Source organism: Saccopteryx leptura, chromosome 10 (assembly GCF_036850995.1).
Source record: "Saccopteryx leptura isolate mSacLep1 chromosome 10, mSacLep1_pri_phased_curated, whole genome shotgun sequence".
Lineage (NCBI taxonomy): Eukaryota > Metazoa > Chordata > Mammalia > Chiroptera > Emballonuridae > Saccopteryx > Saccopteryx leptura.
Genome location: NC_089512.1, coordinates 46,288,541 through 46,305,700, shown reverse-complemented (window position 1 = coordinate 46,305,700; position 17,160 = coordinate 46,288,541). Strand labels below are relative to the sequence as shown.

Sequence of the window (17,160 nt, the reverse complement as noted above, 5' to 3'; positions counted from 1 at the left end):
GCATCTTAGAGAGCCCCAGGAGGGGGCTCAAGGTGGGAGAGAGGCTGCGGTGGGAGTGTCTGGAGCTGGGAGTCAACCCCTCAGCCTGTGCGACCCCGGTTTCACCTGTGGCCTCCCTGTGCAGCCATCTCTCCTCCTGCAGGATGGAGGGGTGGTGGGAGGTGCTGGGATCACAGTCTCTATGCTGCAGGCCTCAGAACTAAGAATAATCACACTTTTAATAAGAACAAAAGTAACCCGACGTTCATCAGTGCCACTGTGTGCCAGGCATTGCATTAACTCATTAACCCTCACAACAGCCCTGCTAGCTTGTCCCATCCTTATTCTGATTGTGCAGAGGAAGAAACTGAGGAACAGAGAGGTTAAATAACTTGCCCAAGGCCACACAGCTAACATACAGAGGCTCTCTCAAGCCAACTCTCATAACTGCTATGAGCATTTTCTAGACTGTGAGGGGCCTACATAGGGAGGGGCTGCCTCAGGAATCATCAAGTTGTAGCAGGGTCCATGGGGAGACAGGATTCTAGGCTCTGTACTGACCCATGGCAGCTGGCAGTCTGATATCCTAGAGGTCCATGGAAGTCCCTTCCATAGGGACAGAGCAGCCAAAGCCTGGAGAGCATCAGGAGCAGGGTTTTCCTTGGGGTTTTCCAGGAACTCCTATGTTGGGACTTCCTGCAAGGGAGAAGCCGCCAACCCCCCATCAAGACTGTTGTGCTGTTCAGGTCCACAGACTCCCAAACCCAGTGGCAGCCTCCTAGGCTGGAGGGATAGACAGACATCCAGGACTGCTCCAGATTTGAGCTTCCCCAGGATTTGAAGAACAGCCCACTAAATACTCTAGATCAGGTCTGCCCCCTGTTGAGATGCAGGAATTACTCGAATGGCTCCCAACAGACCTGGATTCAAATCCTACTCCTGGCCCTTACTTCCTGTGTAGCACTTAGAACTTCAGTTTCCTCATTGGTGAAATGGACCCAAGAAAAGCCATCCTTCCAAGACTGCAGAGATAATTCAGGAAGATTGGGGCAGGGCCGGGCACACAGCAGACACCTGGCAGTTTTGAATTCCATCCTCCTATCAGAAGCCCAGCCACTTGCTGCCTCTCCCCCCACCTCCTAGCCCCACCCCTGCCCCATACACACACCACTGACCCCAGGGTAGTCATGTCTGGGACCAGCAAAGCCCTAAAAAGACATATGAAAACAGAAGGGAGATTGCTCTGTTTGAGGGCACACTGTGTGCTGACTCTCCATTCCTTTACTGGGACTCTAAAGGAGACACTTGAATTGTTTGCCCAGACAGTGAGCCTGAGCATCTATTTGTGAAAACATGAAAGATCAAGGGAGAAGGATTTAAGAGATTAGGGGAAGGGGAGGTGTTTCCTCTGTCTTATTTTCCAAGAGGACACATCTCCCCACTTCCAGCCCATATTTTTAAATAGGTTTTTCTGTTTTCCATCTTATCTTGTGAGGCCCTGAAGTTCCTCCCCCTGGGATTACAGAGGGTGGGTCCCTGAGCCACGTGGCCAACTGAACTCCCTCCAGTGACCCCTGGACTGAGATTTTGAGGCTTTGCTTAAATTCAGAAGTAGCACCTCCTGCCTGGGCTGTGTGTGTGTGTGTGTGTGTGTGTGTGTGTGTGTGTGTTCGGTCCAGGCTCAGCTTCCCCAGTTTTAATCCCAGGTCCGAGACCCAGGGAGAGCACCTCTGTGTGCGCACGAGGATGGGACACCTCTGCCATCTGGACACCCAGTATATACCCCCGGCCAACCTCAGACCGTCCTGGCAGCGTCACTTATTGTCTGCATTTGGACAGTGAGGAAACGGAGGCCTGAGGAGGGGAGGGCCTGACTCTAACACTTACGTGCTGGACCTCAGTGCCCGAGACGGCACTGACACTCCTGGGTCACTGCGTCTTCCTCCATAGCTTAAGCGTAATGATAGCATCTCCCCAGAAATTGAGGATTCTGGGAGATCAGATCAGTGAGGTTTCCCAAGGAGCTGTGCTTTGTCTTCTAGGGCAGTGGCCCCCAACCCCCCGGGCCGCGGACCGGTACCAGTCCGTGGGCCATTGGGTACCGGTCCACAGAGAAAGAATAAATAGCTAACATTATGCCCGTTTTATTTATATTTAAGTCTGAACAATGTTTTATTTTTAAAAAATGACCAGATTCCCTCTGTTACATCCGTCTAAGACTCAGTCTTGACGCTTGTCTCGGTCACGTGATACATTTATCCGTCCCACCCTAAAAGCCGGTTCGTGAAAATATTTTCTGACATTAAACCGGTCCGTGGCCCAAAAAAGGTTGGGGACCACTGCTCTAGGGGCATAAAATGATCACATTCAGTTCAAAGAGTAAAGGGTTTAATTTCATATGTGTTCATGTATGTGTGTGTGGCGGGGGTATATATAAAGAGCAGAGACTCTGGAGCCAACTGCCAGGGATAAATCCCACTGTGCAACTGAAGCAAGTGGTTTTACCTCTCTGGGCTTCTGGGTTTTAGCAATCTGTAAATTGGAGTTATTATTAGAACCTTCTTCGCCTGCGAGGACAACTGTTTTTAAAGTGCGAGGTGACAGGTGAGGAGCTAGGGCTGTGAGTGAGCAGAGTTGGTGGATGTTGGGGCAGCAGAAGACCCTGTGCCATCTGTTTATCCAATAGTTGTCTGTTGAGTACCCATCATATGCCAGGTACTGTTCTAGGCCTTGGGGGTACAACAGGGAACAAGACCAACCTAGGTCCCTGCCTTCCTAGAGCTGACGTCCTAGGAGTGACAGGGAACAGAACGTCATCTTGGGAATGATGCAAGCTGTGCAGAAAGACAAAGCTGAGAGACGAGTGGGGTGTGTGAGTAGTGGTTTTAAATGGGGTATTCAGGGAAGGCCTCCCTGAGAAGGTGACATTAGAACAAAACCTTGATGGAGACGAGGAAGGGAACCATGCAGCTATCCAGAGGAAGAATGTAGCTGGCAGAGGCCATTGCCCGTGCAAAGGTCCTAGGGTACGGATACTCACTGGGTGTTCCCAGGCTGGCAAGTCTAGAGCAGAGGGCATAAAAGGGAAGTGGGGGGCAGGGGGGCATGGAGATGAGCTCAGAGAGGCTTTGGGCAGGGGCCTATCCCTGGCCTCCCAGGCCAGGGCGGGCAGAGTAATACATTGGAGGTACAATGGGCAGTTTTAGAGATAACAAGGTTATTAAGGATATTAATCTCTCCTGCCGCTGCATGGAGCCTCCTGGGCACAGGGAAGGGCTGTGCTGTGCCTCCCCCCAGTGTTGTCTACCCACCCCTCCATGACACGTGTCTGTGATGAATTATTCACTCCTTCCTTCCCTCTGTAATGAGGCTCTCCTCTGTCTCCAACTCGCCTCCACATCCAGCTCCTGGCATTTTCACACTGCAGCAGCTGGATTGAGGTTTCAGATCTGATTCCCCAAGTGGAAACCAATCCCCTCCCCCAGTGCCAAAACAGCACCTGCCCCCAGGCCTCTGCCTCCCCATGAATGGGCCCAGAAGCTCAGACCAGCCTCCGAGGAGGCCATGGGATTTCTTTCTTTATGAAGGAGCCAGGGATGAACTTTCCTCCTAGGAATTGCTTCTGGAATTCTGGCGGTCTGGAGTGAACCTCTGTACCTGTTCTTTGTTTCTCAAGCATGTTTTGAGCACTTGCTGTATGCCAGGCATCATGCTAAGTACCTGACATGGACTTTCTCGTCCTCACAACAACCCCGTGAGCTGTGAACTAAATTGCCCCATTTTGCAGGTGAGGAAACTCAGAGGAAGGGCCTGTCAAAGGAAACACAGCTAGGAAGGCAGTGGCAGTCTGGGTCTCTGAGCCGAGCTGTCTGGCTTCAAAGCCCAGATGGCTCACCATGGGGCAGTTCTCAGTGGTCAGTTATCCCGTCTTCCCTGCCAGGAGCAAGGAAACCCTTTGTTGCATTTCCAGTGTGTGGCTATGGTCTGTCTTCACCGGGGTCCCCCAAGGCTCTCTGCCTCACTCTGCTCCCTCTGCCCCAGGACAGCCCTGCAGCAAGAGTGACCGGGTCCCCCCAGGCCCCTCTCCAGGTTGAGCAGTCCCACTTCTCAGGGTCTCTCCCCCTCCCCACCTGGTCACCACCTCTGTCCTTGCCCCACCTGTCTGTCCTTCTTCCGGGGCAGAGCCCAGAGTTGAGCCCAGGTCTGGGGAAGCCTGATAGGGCAGAGCAGGCAGCTAAGCCTGTCCCCTCCCAGATTCCAGGTGCACACTTGGGGTGAATGTCCTGATTGCACATTCGCCATGCTTGTGTCACCCACCCCAACCAGCACTGGTCTTGTCAGCTAACTCCCATCATTGTTTCCGTTTGTCGGCTTGAACATTCAGTCCAGCAAGACCATCTGCCTGTCTTAATTGCACGGATAATTGTGAAGGCCACTGGCCTGTCTCCCTCTCTGGGGAGATGGCCTGATGGGGCGGAAGGGATGTCCATCAGACAAGAGGCCTAGGCTGCCCCCACTCTGTGGTCCTTGAACAGGTCCCTGCTCCTCCTAGCCTCAGTTTCCTTTCTGGGCCCCTTACTCTGCTCTCCCATGGCTGGAAGCCTCCTCTTGGCCTATTCATATCTGCCTGCTTGTTCTCCTTGAACTGACCTTGTCCCTCCAGTCCCTGCATTTTGCTGTTTTGGCCGAGGTGGTGGTGACTCATAAGCAGATGTGTGGGCAGGTGGGGGGGGGGGGCACATACTCAGCAACCTCTCACAACCACACAACAGGGGCAGCTGGGATCCCAGCAGGCAACTTTGAGAAAGGTCCCTGCCCCTTAATGAGTCTTGGTATCCCATTTGCCGAGTGGGTCTGTCGAGGAAGGTTTGTTGAAGTTTGGAAACATCCGGGGATCATTTGGAGTGCCGGCTGGGGGACTGAGGTGAGGGCGTCCGAGGCTGGCTGAGGGTGGAGCTGAAACATCCCCCAGAGACCACAGGTCCCACTCCTACCCCAGCCCATACAGGTACCCCCATTTTAAACATGAGAAAGTCAAGGCCAGTTTAGCTCAAGGTGGAAGAAGGACTTGGATGCAGGGACCCTCGAAGGCCCCCGTGATGCTGCTCCTGGAAGAGGGGGTGTTAACAGGCTGGCAAGGGGCAGGCTAGAATGTTCATCACCACCTTGGTGTCAGGCTCACCTTGGGGAAGATGGGACATCTGGTGAGTTGACAAAAGTGAGGCTGAGGGCTGCCTGAGGGCTTTGGGGACTCAGATGAGGCATTAACCAGCTAGAGGATCAGGGAAGGCTTCCTGGGGGAAGGGACAGTGGGGAAATTTTAGGGTGACTTACAGGGTTTGGCCAAGCAGGTGAGGGATTAGAGAGAGCATATTCCTGTGGGGCCATGAGTGTAAAGACTGGGAGGCGTGAGTGGGCTCAAGGTGCTTGGTGCTGGGGAGGCGAGGCTGGAGGGGGGCCAGGCTGGTCTGGACACCAGTTGGCAGCCTCCCAGTGATCTTTCTGGGACAGCACGGGTAATGCCATAGAACATGGGTCCCTCTGCTGTCAGGCAGCCAGCACTGGCCCAGAAATCTCGGGGTCAGACCTTGTCCTCAAACAAGTGTCCTCTGCCAGACCCCATCTCTAACCCTGCAAAGCCCCACCCCACCCCTCCACGGGGAGGACCTGCTCCCTGGGTCTCTGAACTGGGCTGTGCAGGGTCCTTCCCAGGTTAGCACCCTGCCCGAGCTTCCCCTGTTAGTCCACAACTCCAGGTTCTCTTTCAATAGTTGAGTTCACCAGGAGGGCACAAAATCAGATAGAACTATCACACAAAGCTCTATTTGAGAATATGTTTCTACTGAACTGTGATTGGAGCCAGACATCCAAGTTCATCAGTCTTTTGTCCTCTGACCTCCAGTTTCCTCATCTGTAAAAAGAGAATATTCCAGCCTGAAGCAGACACCACAGAGGTGAAAAGCATGCTGCAATCTATAAGGGATTAACGATAGGTTTATGAACATTGCCCCAGACCGATGGAGTGAATGTGAATGGCCACCCACTGTTTCCAGCCACACACTGAGGAGAGGCCCTCAGGATGGGAAGGGAGCTGGCCGGTCCCCACTGAAGCTACATCCAGACTCTGAGCTCCTCCTCTCTTGCCAGGACGCAGAGCTCATGACCTGGGACCAGACACAGCTCTGAGACTATGCAGGGCAGTCCTGGGGCAGGGGGCCTAGGGCCTGGGGGAGCCACAGGAAGGCAGGCTCCAGCTCAGAATATCGGAGTGATTCTCATCCCTTGCAGCTGTTTAGGAATAAAGTGGGATGCTCATGAGGTGGTGAGCACCCCATTTGTGGAGTTGTACAAGCTGTACCAGATAACAGAAAGGATTTGCTGTATCAGATTGAAGTGTTAGAAAGGATACGTTATTGGTTTCTTTTTGACATAGTCATCCAGAGATTATGTGTGTTCATCATTGATTTCCCATTCACTCATTCAGCAAACACTTAGCGTTTACGGTGTGCAAGGCCCAGTCCTAGGCATCGGGTTGAAATCAATGAGTAGGACAATTGAGGGACTCCCATTTAGTGGAAAAGAACAAGTGAGCAAATGCATTGGAGGAAAGTCCGTGAGAGGGTGAAGGGGACCCACTTGGTGTAGTCAGGGTGGGTTACTGGTAGAGGCGGTGTTTAGGCTGGGTTTGAAGGATGGAAGCCGGAAGAGGGCTCCTGGTGGACGGAAAAGCGCATGTAAAGGACCCGAGGAGGGAGTACCTGATTCTGACAATCTGACCCTCAGCCCATCCTCGCTGGAGGCCTTGGCCAAGTTCCTTCTCCTCTCTGGGCCTCAGTGTCTTCTCTGTAAAATGAGGTTAGCAGGGCTTTTGAAAGATTTCAAGAGACCCTGCACATAGTGCTGGGTAACCAGTATGTGTTCTATAAATGTTAGCCCCTTCTTTTTCACCTGGGGCATTTGCACTTATTCAGAGGGTGCTGCTTGGTCTACAGGGTAGAAGGTAAGATTCCAGACACAGTCTTAGCCACCTAGCTGAACCTTAGCCTGAGGCCAGTCTCCCCCTCCACTGGGCACGAGGGCACAGGAAAAGGACTATGCCTACCCCTCCTAAAGCCTTATTGATCACCAGCCACAAGAGGGCATCGCTGTAATCAGATTCCGGTGCACTGCGGCCCCAGCCCTGCCCCTGATAACCTTGTTCCCTTGCAGCTGCCGCTGTGTGTCCCACTCTCTCATCATCTCAGGAGAACGCGTTCCTTCTTAATGCCATCCACATGTCAGGAGGCATGTGCTTGTGCAGATGGCATCAGGAGGACCTGGGTCCCAGTCTCAGCTCACCCCTCATGCTCTTTGTGACCAAGAGCAAGTGCTTGTACCTCTCCGAGCCCCATTTCCTCACCTCTGAAGTGGGGATGCTATGGAGGTGAAATGAGAAAATAGGTGTGAAATGCTGAAAACAAAGCTTGGCACACAGAGTTTCTGCCCCACCTTGTCCTGAAGAACCGTCGGCAGGATTCTGTGCAATCCCAGAGCCTCCCTCTCCCCCAGCCTGTGCACACAGCTGCACAGGCTGTGCTCTGGCAGACACCTGAGACCCTGGGCCTTACATGCCCCCTTACCCTTCAGGGCCGGAGTAAGGCTTCCGGGAGGGGTGCTGGGAACTGGCAGGTGTCAGTCTGGGGCCACAGCCTGGGAGTGCCTCGGGGGTGTGGCATTACCCCTGAAACACAACATAGCCTGCCCTGAAGTCAAGTGAGAGGTACTGGAGGTGAGGGGAGATGTTGGGCAACTTGGCCAAAGTGGGTGCCAAACCTCAGAGGGGGTCACCTGTTTCCCCTCACCTGTGGGTGGTGGAATCACAGACTGGGTCTCAGTTTCCCCACCAGTAAAATGGGGATGATGATGCATATGTACTAGGAAAGTTTAACCACCGAGCGGGGGAGCGCTTGTCCCGGCCTGACCTCCTGGGTGGCGTGAGGAGAGAGGGAGAAGCAGCAACTGAACAGCAATAACAGGTTTATCTCTTGTCCTCAAATCGCCATCTCTGCACCCAGACTTCATTTCCGGCTGTCACTCTGGGCCCCTGGTAGGCTCAGAATGGACTGTGGTTATGATGGCTTCAGCCCTGGGGCCTGAGAGGAAGAAAAGAGGCCAGGGTCCAGGCTCTTTGCTCTGCACTGGTGGGGGCCCTCTCTGGGTCTCGGTTTCTCCATCTGTGCAGCGTGGGGTGGGGTGGTTCCTAACTGCAGCAGCCACTGCCCGTGGATGGGCGAGAGTCAGGGACACCAGGGGTCCTTCAGTATGACAACCAGCTCAGCACACCTGAGAATGTTCCAACAGTGGTGCCAATGGTGCTCCGTTAAGAAACACAAAGAAGGGCCCTGCGGGCGTGGCCCCGTGTAAGGAAGAGATCGTGAGTATGTCTTGGACAGTTGTAAGTAGAGGCTCAGACAGAGTGACTCACCCAGAATCACATAGCTGGCAGAGCTGGGATTTGAACCTTTGTGCATCTGACCTTCAAGTTCTGCCTCTCTGGTCCTTTCCACAGTGTTGGTGTGACACTCATGGCAGAAAAGTAGATGGATGAATGCTTTTGACTTATCAATAGGTGTCCATTCTACAGGCGAGAAAGCTGAGGTCCAGAGAAGTTTAGACATGTGCCCCAGGTCACACAGCAATCTATCCTCCAATTGTCTCACAAAACCTGAGGATGCAAAGGTGGCAGGACTCTTTCTGACCACAGAGGGCCTGCCCACCCCTCAGTGGCCCTATCAGCTCCCATAAGGTTCCCAGTTCTCCTCACAGGCCATCCATTGCACTGGAAATATGGAACGAATTCTGTGACCCAGAGCTGCTGGCCACCAGGGCACCTAGCTGGCCTGGCCCCCCGCCACCGCACACACCCATCCATGGGCCCCCACGTCTCCTCTGTTTCCTAGAGGTCTGGCAGCCGTGGAGGAAAGAGGTCATCTTTGGAGCCAGGCAGCAGCTCTTCCTGCTCTCCCAGGGAGATCCTCGCCCTTCTCCCTTCGCTGAGCTCTACGTCTGAGGTCCTTGCAGAGCCTTCTCACCCCCTTACTCTACAACCATCTGTACCTCCCATTGTCTGTAGGAGAAAAGCCAAACTCCTAATACTGTGCTTTGATACTTCATCTGCATCCACTGGGACCTTGTTAAAATTCAGGTTCAGATTTAGCAGGCCGCGTAGGGCCTGAGCATTGCTGACCAGTTCTGGTGATGCCCAGGCTGCCGGTCCTAGGACCACACTTGCAAGAGTGAGACCCCGGTAGACTCTTTGTGACCAGGCTCTATCTCCACTTCCGTCTGGTCTCCTCACTAGTCACATGGGGTTTCGTTCATGGGCTCACATCTGCAATGGCTGTCTCCTTTTTTGACATGTTCCTTCCCATCCTTCAAAGTCAGGTTCAAAGGTACCTTCTCAGTGGACCGCCAGCAAGAGCTGGCTGCTCCTCATCTGCCCTCCTGGACCCCTGTATAGGCCCTTGAAATTCTGAGAGACCCTTATCAGTACCTTTAAGAGCAGATGTGAATGTGTGTGGCTCCACTCTTACAGCTAGGTGACCTTGGACAAGTTACTTAACTTCTCTGCGCTGATTATTTATTTAAACCAGGGGTCCCCAAACTACGGCCCGCGGGCCGCATGCGGCCCCCTGAGGCCATTTATCCGGCCCCCACCGCACTTCTGGAAGGGGCACCTCTTTCATTGGTGGTCGGTGAGAGGAGCATAGTTCCCATTGAAATACTGGTCAGTTTGTTGATTTAAATTTACTTGTTCTTTATTTTAAATATTGTATTTGTTCTCATTTTGTTTTTTACTTTAAAATAAGATATGTGCAGTGTGCATAGGGATTTGTTCATAGTTTTTTTTATAGTCTGGCCCTCCAACAGTCTGAGAGACAGTGAACTGGCCCCCTGTGTAAAAAGTTTGGGGACCCCTGATTTAAACCCTGCCTTGTTCCAAAATGGACTAACAGTTGCTTCCAAACAAAAATCAAATGCAAATGTGCCCAGTGGGCTTATAGGGACAGAGGGCAGCGGGAAGACATTGCTTACCGCCTGTCTCCTGGTGTCTCAGTCCCCAATGCCTGGTTCAGCAGGCACTCAGAGAAACGCTGCACAGAAAAACTCTCCCATAACCCACGGCGTGACCTTTCCAGGAGCTTCTCATCCACAAAAGTAAATTCCAAAGGAGCAGTGAGAGAGACAAACACGGTGAGGTTTCCGACAGCCCATGTTAATAGCTCATTTAAATGCATCTGAATGGCGAGCAAATATTTTCTTAGAAGAGGGGGTGGATGTAACTCTAAATCCTTGTGTGCTGTGAAGCCCTCTTTCCTGACGGGGCTGTAAATGGGAGGGAAAGAGGGCAAGGGTCTGTCAGAGCAATTTACATGCCTAGAAGGCTTTGTCCTTTCCTACCTGGCATGGGGCTGGGTCTTCATGAGAGCCTTGTCCTGACCATGGCCTGGCACCGTGAACCACACGGAGAGTCTGCGTCCCCTTCTCTGCCTGGCCCGTTTACAGGTCCTCTCTCTGTGACCTGCCTCACCATCGCCCCCATGGCTCAGATCCCAGTGTTTCTCTCTGACCTTTGACCTCACTGCTGGTCCAAGGGAACCTCACCTGGAACCTGGACCCTGCCCCCTGGGACCTGCCTGAAGTCACCCAGAGGAAAGCCCCTAGTAAGGCAGCATCAGTGGAGGAACACAAATCTATGGATATAGGGGTACAAGTGGCCCCACCCCAGATTTAGAGTCTGGATTGCTCTGAAGGTGCCATCAGTATCGGGCTGGTAGGAGCCAGTGTGGGCGGCCTGGGAGTTGTGGGCTGGATTTTGTGCTGGGCATCCCTGCTGAGGAGGGAACTCAGAAGAAATCTCTGGTCCCTAACCACTGGGAAGCACTCTCCCATTTGCTGCAAGACACAGAATTAATGTGAGACCTGCTTATTCCCATGTGTCCAAGAACTTCATGGGTGCCTCATTTTTTGCTGCATTCAACTGGATGCAACCTGTTGTTGCAGGCTTTGACACCCACGTCACTATCACCCACACTTCTTTGCAGCACCTGTGTGGTGTCTGGCTCTCAGTTGGTGCCAACACACGTGGGTGGGATGCGGGCAGGAGCAGCTGGGAGCTGGAAGAGGGCATCCATCCAGGTCTTCAGGGTCAGTACTGAGTTGGCATGGAGGAATCTAGGAGTGTGCAGCAGCGCTGAGGCCCAGCTGGGGCTGGAGTTGTGACCAGCTGCTACTGCCCATCAAGCCCAGAGGCAAGCAGATCCTCAGCCCAGCTTCAGTCTTCCCAGAAGGCTGGGGGGTGCTCCATGTGGTAGGCTGCTGGGCTCATCTTCCCCGAGCTCCACCCTACAGAAGAGGAAACTGAGGCCTGGGGGAGGTGGTTACATCTGCCTAGAATGTCAGTGGAAGGGCCCCAGGGGGCTTCAAGAGCAAGAGACCTACAGATGTGCCCTGGCCTCATCCATTGGCTGCACTGGTTTATGTCTTGGAGTTCTGTGCAATATTCTGTTGGAACCTGCTGTTTAAAGAAAAAAAGTTTGAAAGACATTGTTCCTCTTCTCTGGATGGAAAAACTGAGGCCTGGGGAGGGCAATCACTTGCCAAAGTCCCAGGGCAAGTGAATAGCTGAACTAGACCCGAGGTCTGTCTATCTGAGGGTCCTGGGGGAGACCCCAGGCGTGCTAGCTTCAAAGATCTGCGCAGGCTATGGGGAGGTTGTTGAACCCCATCCAGGAGCCAGACATGATAGCAGCGTGTCCCCTTTAAGTGGAGAGCCGCCTGCTGCAGTGGGTGGACTCAATGCCCAGCCAGTGGGAGCTGGGAGCTTCCCTCCCACAGCCCCTCCCTGGGGAGGGCTTAGGAGGGGCTGTGCAGCGTGGCTCCTGAGGGAGTTGGTGGGCAGCTGGGACAATAGCAGACATGCTGTGTGGGCTCAACCGGGAGACCCCTGGAGAGGCCGGTAAGTAATGGGGGACCTGTAGGCAGAGTGGAGGAGCTGGTTCCTGGAACTGCTGCCTGAGAGGGGACTGGGATGGCTAAGACTGGGCTTGCCACTCTCCGAGACCCAGGGCATGGAGAGAGTGCAGGGGGTGGGACACCTGGCCACGGTAAGCAGGTGACAGGGCTGCCTGTCTTGTAGCAAGGGGCTGAGTCCCCTGGGCTGTCCAGCACTGACAGCAAGGGCAGCAGGCAGGTCTGGAGTTCCAGAGGGCAGGGCTCAGCCCCTATGGGTGCCTCCGGGAGGGCATGCCTCCCAGCCTGAGCTGGTAGGAGCAAGCTCCCTGCCCAGAGCAGAGAGCAAAGGCCAAGGGCAAGGGGGTGTGGAGGGAGCTCCTGGACCTTACAGCAGGAGGAAGAAGCCCTGGCTGGGGGTCTGGCTGGTGAGTCCTGGGGCTCTGGAGACAGTGGGGTGGATGTCACGCAGCTGCCACATTCCTGGGTGGGCCAGCACTGGGACTCAGGGAGGGGCTGTGGGGTAGATGTAGTTGTTCCAGCCATCGATCTGTCCATCAGTCTCTCTAGCCTCAGCCTACTGGGATGGCCTTACTTCCCCCAGACCCTCCAATAGGAAGCTTGTCAGGAGCCAGGACCAGGTCATCCTTCATTCTGTGACTTGGGGCCACCCTTGTCAGTTCCTTCCCACACTTGATGTACTCTTGACTTTACTGCCTCTCAACATCTCCAAAGGGAGGAACTGTGGTCCCAGTGGACAGATGAGAAAACCAGAGCACAGACCCAGTGGTCTTCCCAAGGCCCCACAGCTACGACACAGTGGCCAACTTAGGATTCGTGCCCACATGACTACAGCAGAGCTCCCCACTCTGCTTTTGAGGGCCCAGTGAACATGGGCTCCCACTCCTCACCCATGGCAAGGCATGTAGGCAGGGTCACCCCAGACTCCCTCATAATAATAGTGCAAACAATAGTGACAGCTGTGGAGCGTTTCCTCCGTGCCAGGTCTTACTCTGTTCTAGCTCTCGCCATTCGTTTTCTCACTTAATCCTCACCTCTCTGTGAGTTCAGGACTATTCATTCTTCCCAGTTTACAATTGGGGAAACTGAGGCATAGAGGTGTTAAGTTATGTGTCTAAGGCTCTGCAGCCAGAAGCGGCAAAGATAGGATTTGATCCCATGTGGTCTGCTCCTGCCCTGTCCTGGCTACTGCACTGTAAATGGCCTGGGGCACTGCCTTCCTGGCCTGGGTATATCTGTCCTCTTGACCTAGGGCCCCCGTGAGGGGGTCATCTCATCCTGTAGTGATCAGAGCCACAAGGGCAGTGGTGCCCCAGAGACCTCACCTGGAGCATTGGCAGGGAGGTGTCTTCCTCTTCTTCATGGGCCTCTGCCTTCACCCAGGCTCAGGCCTCAGCATCACTTGCCTAGACCTGTGCCCAGTCTCCTCCCTGGCCTCCTGGCCTCCTGGCCTCCTCCCTCTCCCCATGCTGCCATGGAAGGGAGCTTGCTAAAACTCAGGTATGATTACATTCCTTATCCTGGCATTCATGGCCCTTTGTGATCTCCCTTTTTTCCTCTCTGGTGACTTAACCCCCACCCTCACCACTGTAACCTCTACCTAGTTTCCTTCCCAGGTCACAGAAACTCATGGTCACACCTGCCTCATTTGGTGTCAGTGTCAAGACTCTACTTTTTAAGAAAATTCCAAAGATGGAGCTTCAGGCATAGCAGGATCCAGGTGCTCAGTTAACTGTTAGGACTCTAGGTTTCTGCCTTTCTTTAGGAAAGTGTCATTTCCAGGCAGATTCTTTCTTCTCCAGAGGGCCCCTGGCACTTTCAAGATTAAGGTTCACTAGCTCAGTTCTCCCTATCAAAGGATGGTTTCCAGTAGTTTCAGCAAATGTCCCAGGTCCTGTCCCAGGACCAGCTTGGATCACATGTTCTCTCTTGACCAATCACTGGATCTTTGTTTGGCCAGGCCTGGCCAAGTCATCTCCTGGAGACAGGGCAGCCAACAGGTGGCCCCTGCATACAACCTTCACATATTGCAAAGAAGGCTGAGGCCTTTAGAAGTCAGGCCACTCGCAGTACTCCCCAGTGAGCACCAGGCTTGGGGTTGGGGTCTGTGGAACATGCTGTCCAGTGCCCTTTCTCTGCCCCAAAGGACTTCTGCCTGCCTGAGTCCTTTCTCAGGTCCGTACCCTGACCATGTCCTGTCCTGCTCCTGGGAATCTTGTTTACTCCCAACTAACCCTGAGTCCTTGTAGGACAGGATGTGACCAGGGCTAGGGTGCACAGTAGGCCCGAACATAGATTTTGGCAGGAACTTCCCCCCTCAGTGTTTACTCCTTTCTGACTCCAGGTCACAAAGTGGTCTTTGTTCCCAGGGCCTGCTAGGCCTGAGTGAGCACTTGCCACCCAGCCAGGACAGGGAAAGCTCGGGCAGTGTGGGGGTAGGGGTTCCTTTACTGTGTGGCCTGGGCCACTCCTCTAAGGGGACTCTCACCAGAACCACCTGGATCCTTGTGCAGTTCCAAACTTCTGCTCCACAGCAGGGGCTGTAGCTGGGGGGGGGGGGGGGGGACTCCAGGCTCCAGACCACAGAGACCACAGAGGCCACACAGCCTAGAGCCAGGGAGACCTGGGCTTGCATGCTGGCTTTGCCTCTTCTTGATTCTATGACCTTGAACAGCTCATTCTACCTCTTGGAGTCCCCTTCTCCTAATCTGTAAGTGAAGTCAAATTCAAAATTACTTACTGAGTACTTACTGTGTGCCAGGCTCTCTGTACTGGCCATAGCAGTGAACAAGCAGACAGCAGTCCCCCCAAACGCCACACCCCCCAGAGCTGATATCCTAGTGGGGCAGATGCAAATAGTTACTAAGATCACTAAGGTTAAAAAAAAAAGTGAGGTCTGTTAGATGACATTGAATGTTATGAGGAAAAATAAAGCAAGGAAGGAAGTTGATGGGAGGTGCTGGAAGTATGGGGGTACAGGTGTAAGTTCAAACAAGCTGAGTGGGAAAGACCTCCCTGAGAAGGTGACATTTCTACAAGTTCCTGAAGGAAGCGAAGGAGGCAGTTTTGTGGATGTCTGAGAAAGGACATCCTGAGCAGAGAGAATAGCTATGCAAAGGCCCTGGGGTAGGCGTGTGTCTGGTATGTTGAATAGCCAGGAGACCAGTGCACTGGGGTGGAGCCTGCAAAGGGGAGACTATTAGGAGGTGAGGTCAGGGAGGCTGAGGGACTATGAGGAGGATTTTGCTTTTACTCTAAACAGGGTAAATTGAGTGTTTTTTACTGCTTTTGGCAACCACTGGTGGGAAATAAAATGATTCTGTGGTGACTCAGTTCTGAGGTCATGGTCCTTGATATTGCTGGTTTCAGAGTGAGGCAGGAGAGCACAGACTCAGAAGGCAGAAGGCCAAGGCCGACTTGAGCCTGCACCCCATCCCACCTGATGTTGGGACCACCATGGCCCCATGAAGGGGGATGCCGGATGAGTGTGGCTCTGGGACCAGTGGTCGGGGCTCCACACACCTCATGGAAGGGGGATTGCAGGGCTGGCAAGCTCTCGGGTCATGGCCATGGATCCTGGTAGCCCTGACGTGCCCAGCCTGTGGGAACCTGAGCCCTGGTGTGTGTGTGTGTGGAGGGGGCATCCCGGAGGCCAGACCTGCCTTCCAGAATGCCCTACATTTGAGGTCCATTACCCTATTATGAGAAGGAGAGAACAGAGTCAAGGGTTAAGGATGTGGGTTTTTTTGAGGGGCCCAGAAGGCCCAAATTCTATTCCTTCTGCAACTCACCAGCTGCCTCCTCATCTGTGAAATGGGAATCATCAGATAATTCTCGGTGCAGTTAACTGAGTTTGGGGCATGTGAAGTGCTTAGAGCAGGCCTGGCACAGGGAAGGGCCCACACCCTGGGCTCCTTTTCCATGGTCTTTTTTGGAATCCTTGGCACCCAGTGAATCAGGAATCAACTTTTTATATCTATTCCTATTTTTTCTTCTTGTTTCCCTTAAAAACATGCATTGAACAGAATGAGAGGCCACCCTGTTGCAGCATTGATCTTCCTATGCTTTTCTTCCCCAAGGGAGCTGGCTTCTGGGGAGGTCGTCAGCTGGGGGGGGGGGGGGGGGCAGCGGCTATCATTTCTAGAAGAACCAGCTTCCGTGTATCTCCATCTAGCTGTGGTGACCAGAGGGACACTAATCGTGAGGAGTTCCCAAAGGAGCTGCTGCGGGGCCGCAGGCATTATCCGGGTCCTCCGAGGCCTGTCATGGGTGGGAGGAGGAGGCAGGAAGGGCCCTCTGGCTCTGCCTCTTTGGAGCTACGTAACCCTGGGCGTATAAGCCTCTCTGTGCCTCAGTCTCTTCATCTATAACATTGGGGTGATAATGCTATCTGCAACATAAGATGATTGTGACCATAAAGTGGTAATAATTTTAAAGTTCTTAAAACATGGCCTACGTTCAAATCTTGGCCCTGCTCCTTACAAGGGAGATCACTTAACCTCTCTGTGCTTCAATTCCCCATCTTTCAAATGGGCATAACAATTATACTATCTCGGAAAATGGTGAGGATTAAATGGGATAATGCTTATGGAGCACACAGCACAACATCCAGGGTTTTATCTCTAGGAGTTGCTACCGTTGTTAATCTAGGAATACCTTCCTAAGGAGGCAAGTAAAGGGGGCAAGGAGAGAACTGTCATGACTCATGGTTTCTGGGCACCACAGAATCTCATGGATTCCTCCCACCAGCCCCTGAGGTGGGAACTGGCCCCCGCACTGTGCAGAGAAGTCCAAGGGTCAGAAAGAAGTGACTTGACCCAGATCCCTTAGTCAGTTGGCAGCAGATTTGGAATCAGAATCTGAAGTTGGCCTAAGTCCAATCCAAAATTCATCCTTCCTTCCCACGGAACCAGCCAGGCCTTCAAAGGTGGGCCAGCCAAGCCACGAGTGGCCGAGCACACGGAGTGCTATAGCGGGCTCCCTCGGGGAGTCAACAATGGGCCACGGTGTACAATTGTGAAGGTAGGACCTAGAGGTCAGTGGGAGCCCCCTGCTCCCCACCAGCACATAGGGGCAGGCTAGCGCTGCAGGTGGCTCACTGTCCCAAGTTGAGCCTCTGGACATTCATTTTCTCAGGGGACCCCTTGCAGATGCTGAATGCTCCTTCTT

At 53.4% G+C, this 17,160-nt stretch overlaps 1 protein-coding gene across 8 annotated transcripts in view; it reads left to right on the top strand.

Annotated features, from left to right (window-relative positions):
• The window catches only part of GRIP2 (glutamate receptor interacting protein 2), a 104,162-nt gene that overhangs the window by 46,279 nt on the left and 40,723 nt on the right, over positions 1-17,160 (top strand). The window contains exon 1 of one of the 8 annotated variants that reach the window (XM_066350958.1): positions 11,911-11,977. The exons of the other annotated variants lie outside the window; for them this stretch is intronic. Coding sequence (XP_066207055.1) covers positions 11,938-11,977 — 40 coding nt within the window. The 5' untranslated portion in view covers positions 11,911-11,937. Of the gene's footprint in view, positions 1-11,910; positions 11,978-17,160 lie in introns of those variants that run through there. 8 annotated transcript variants of the gene reach the window in all.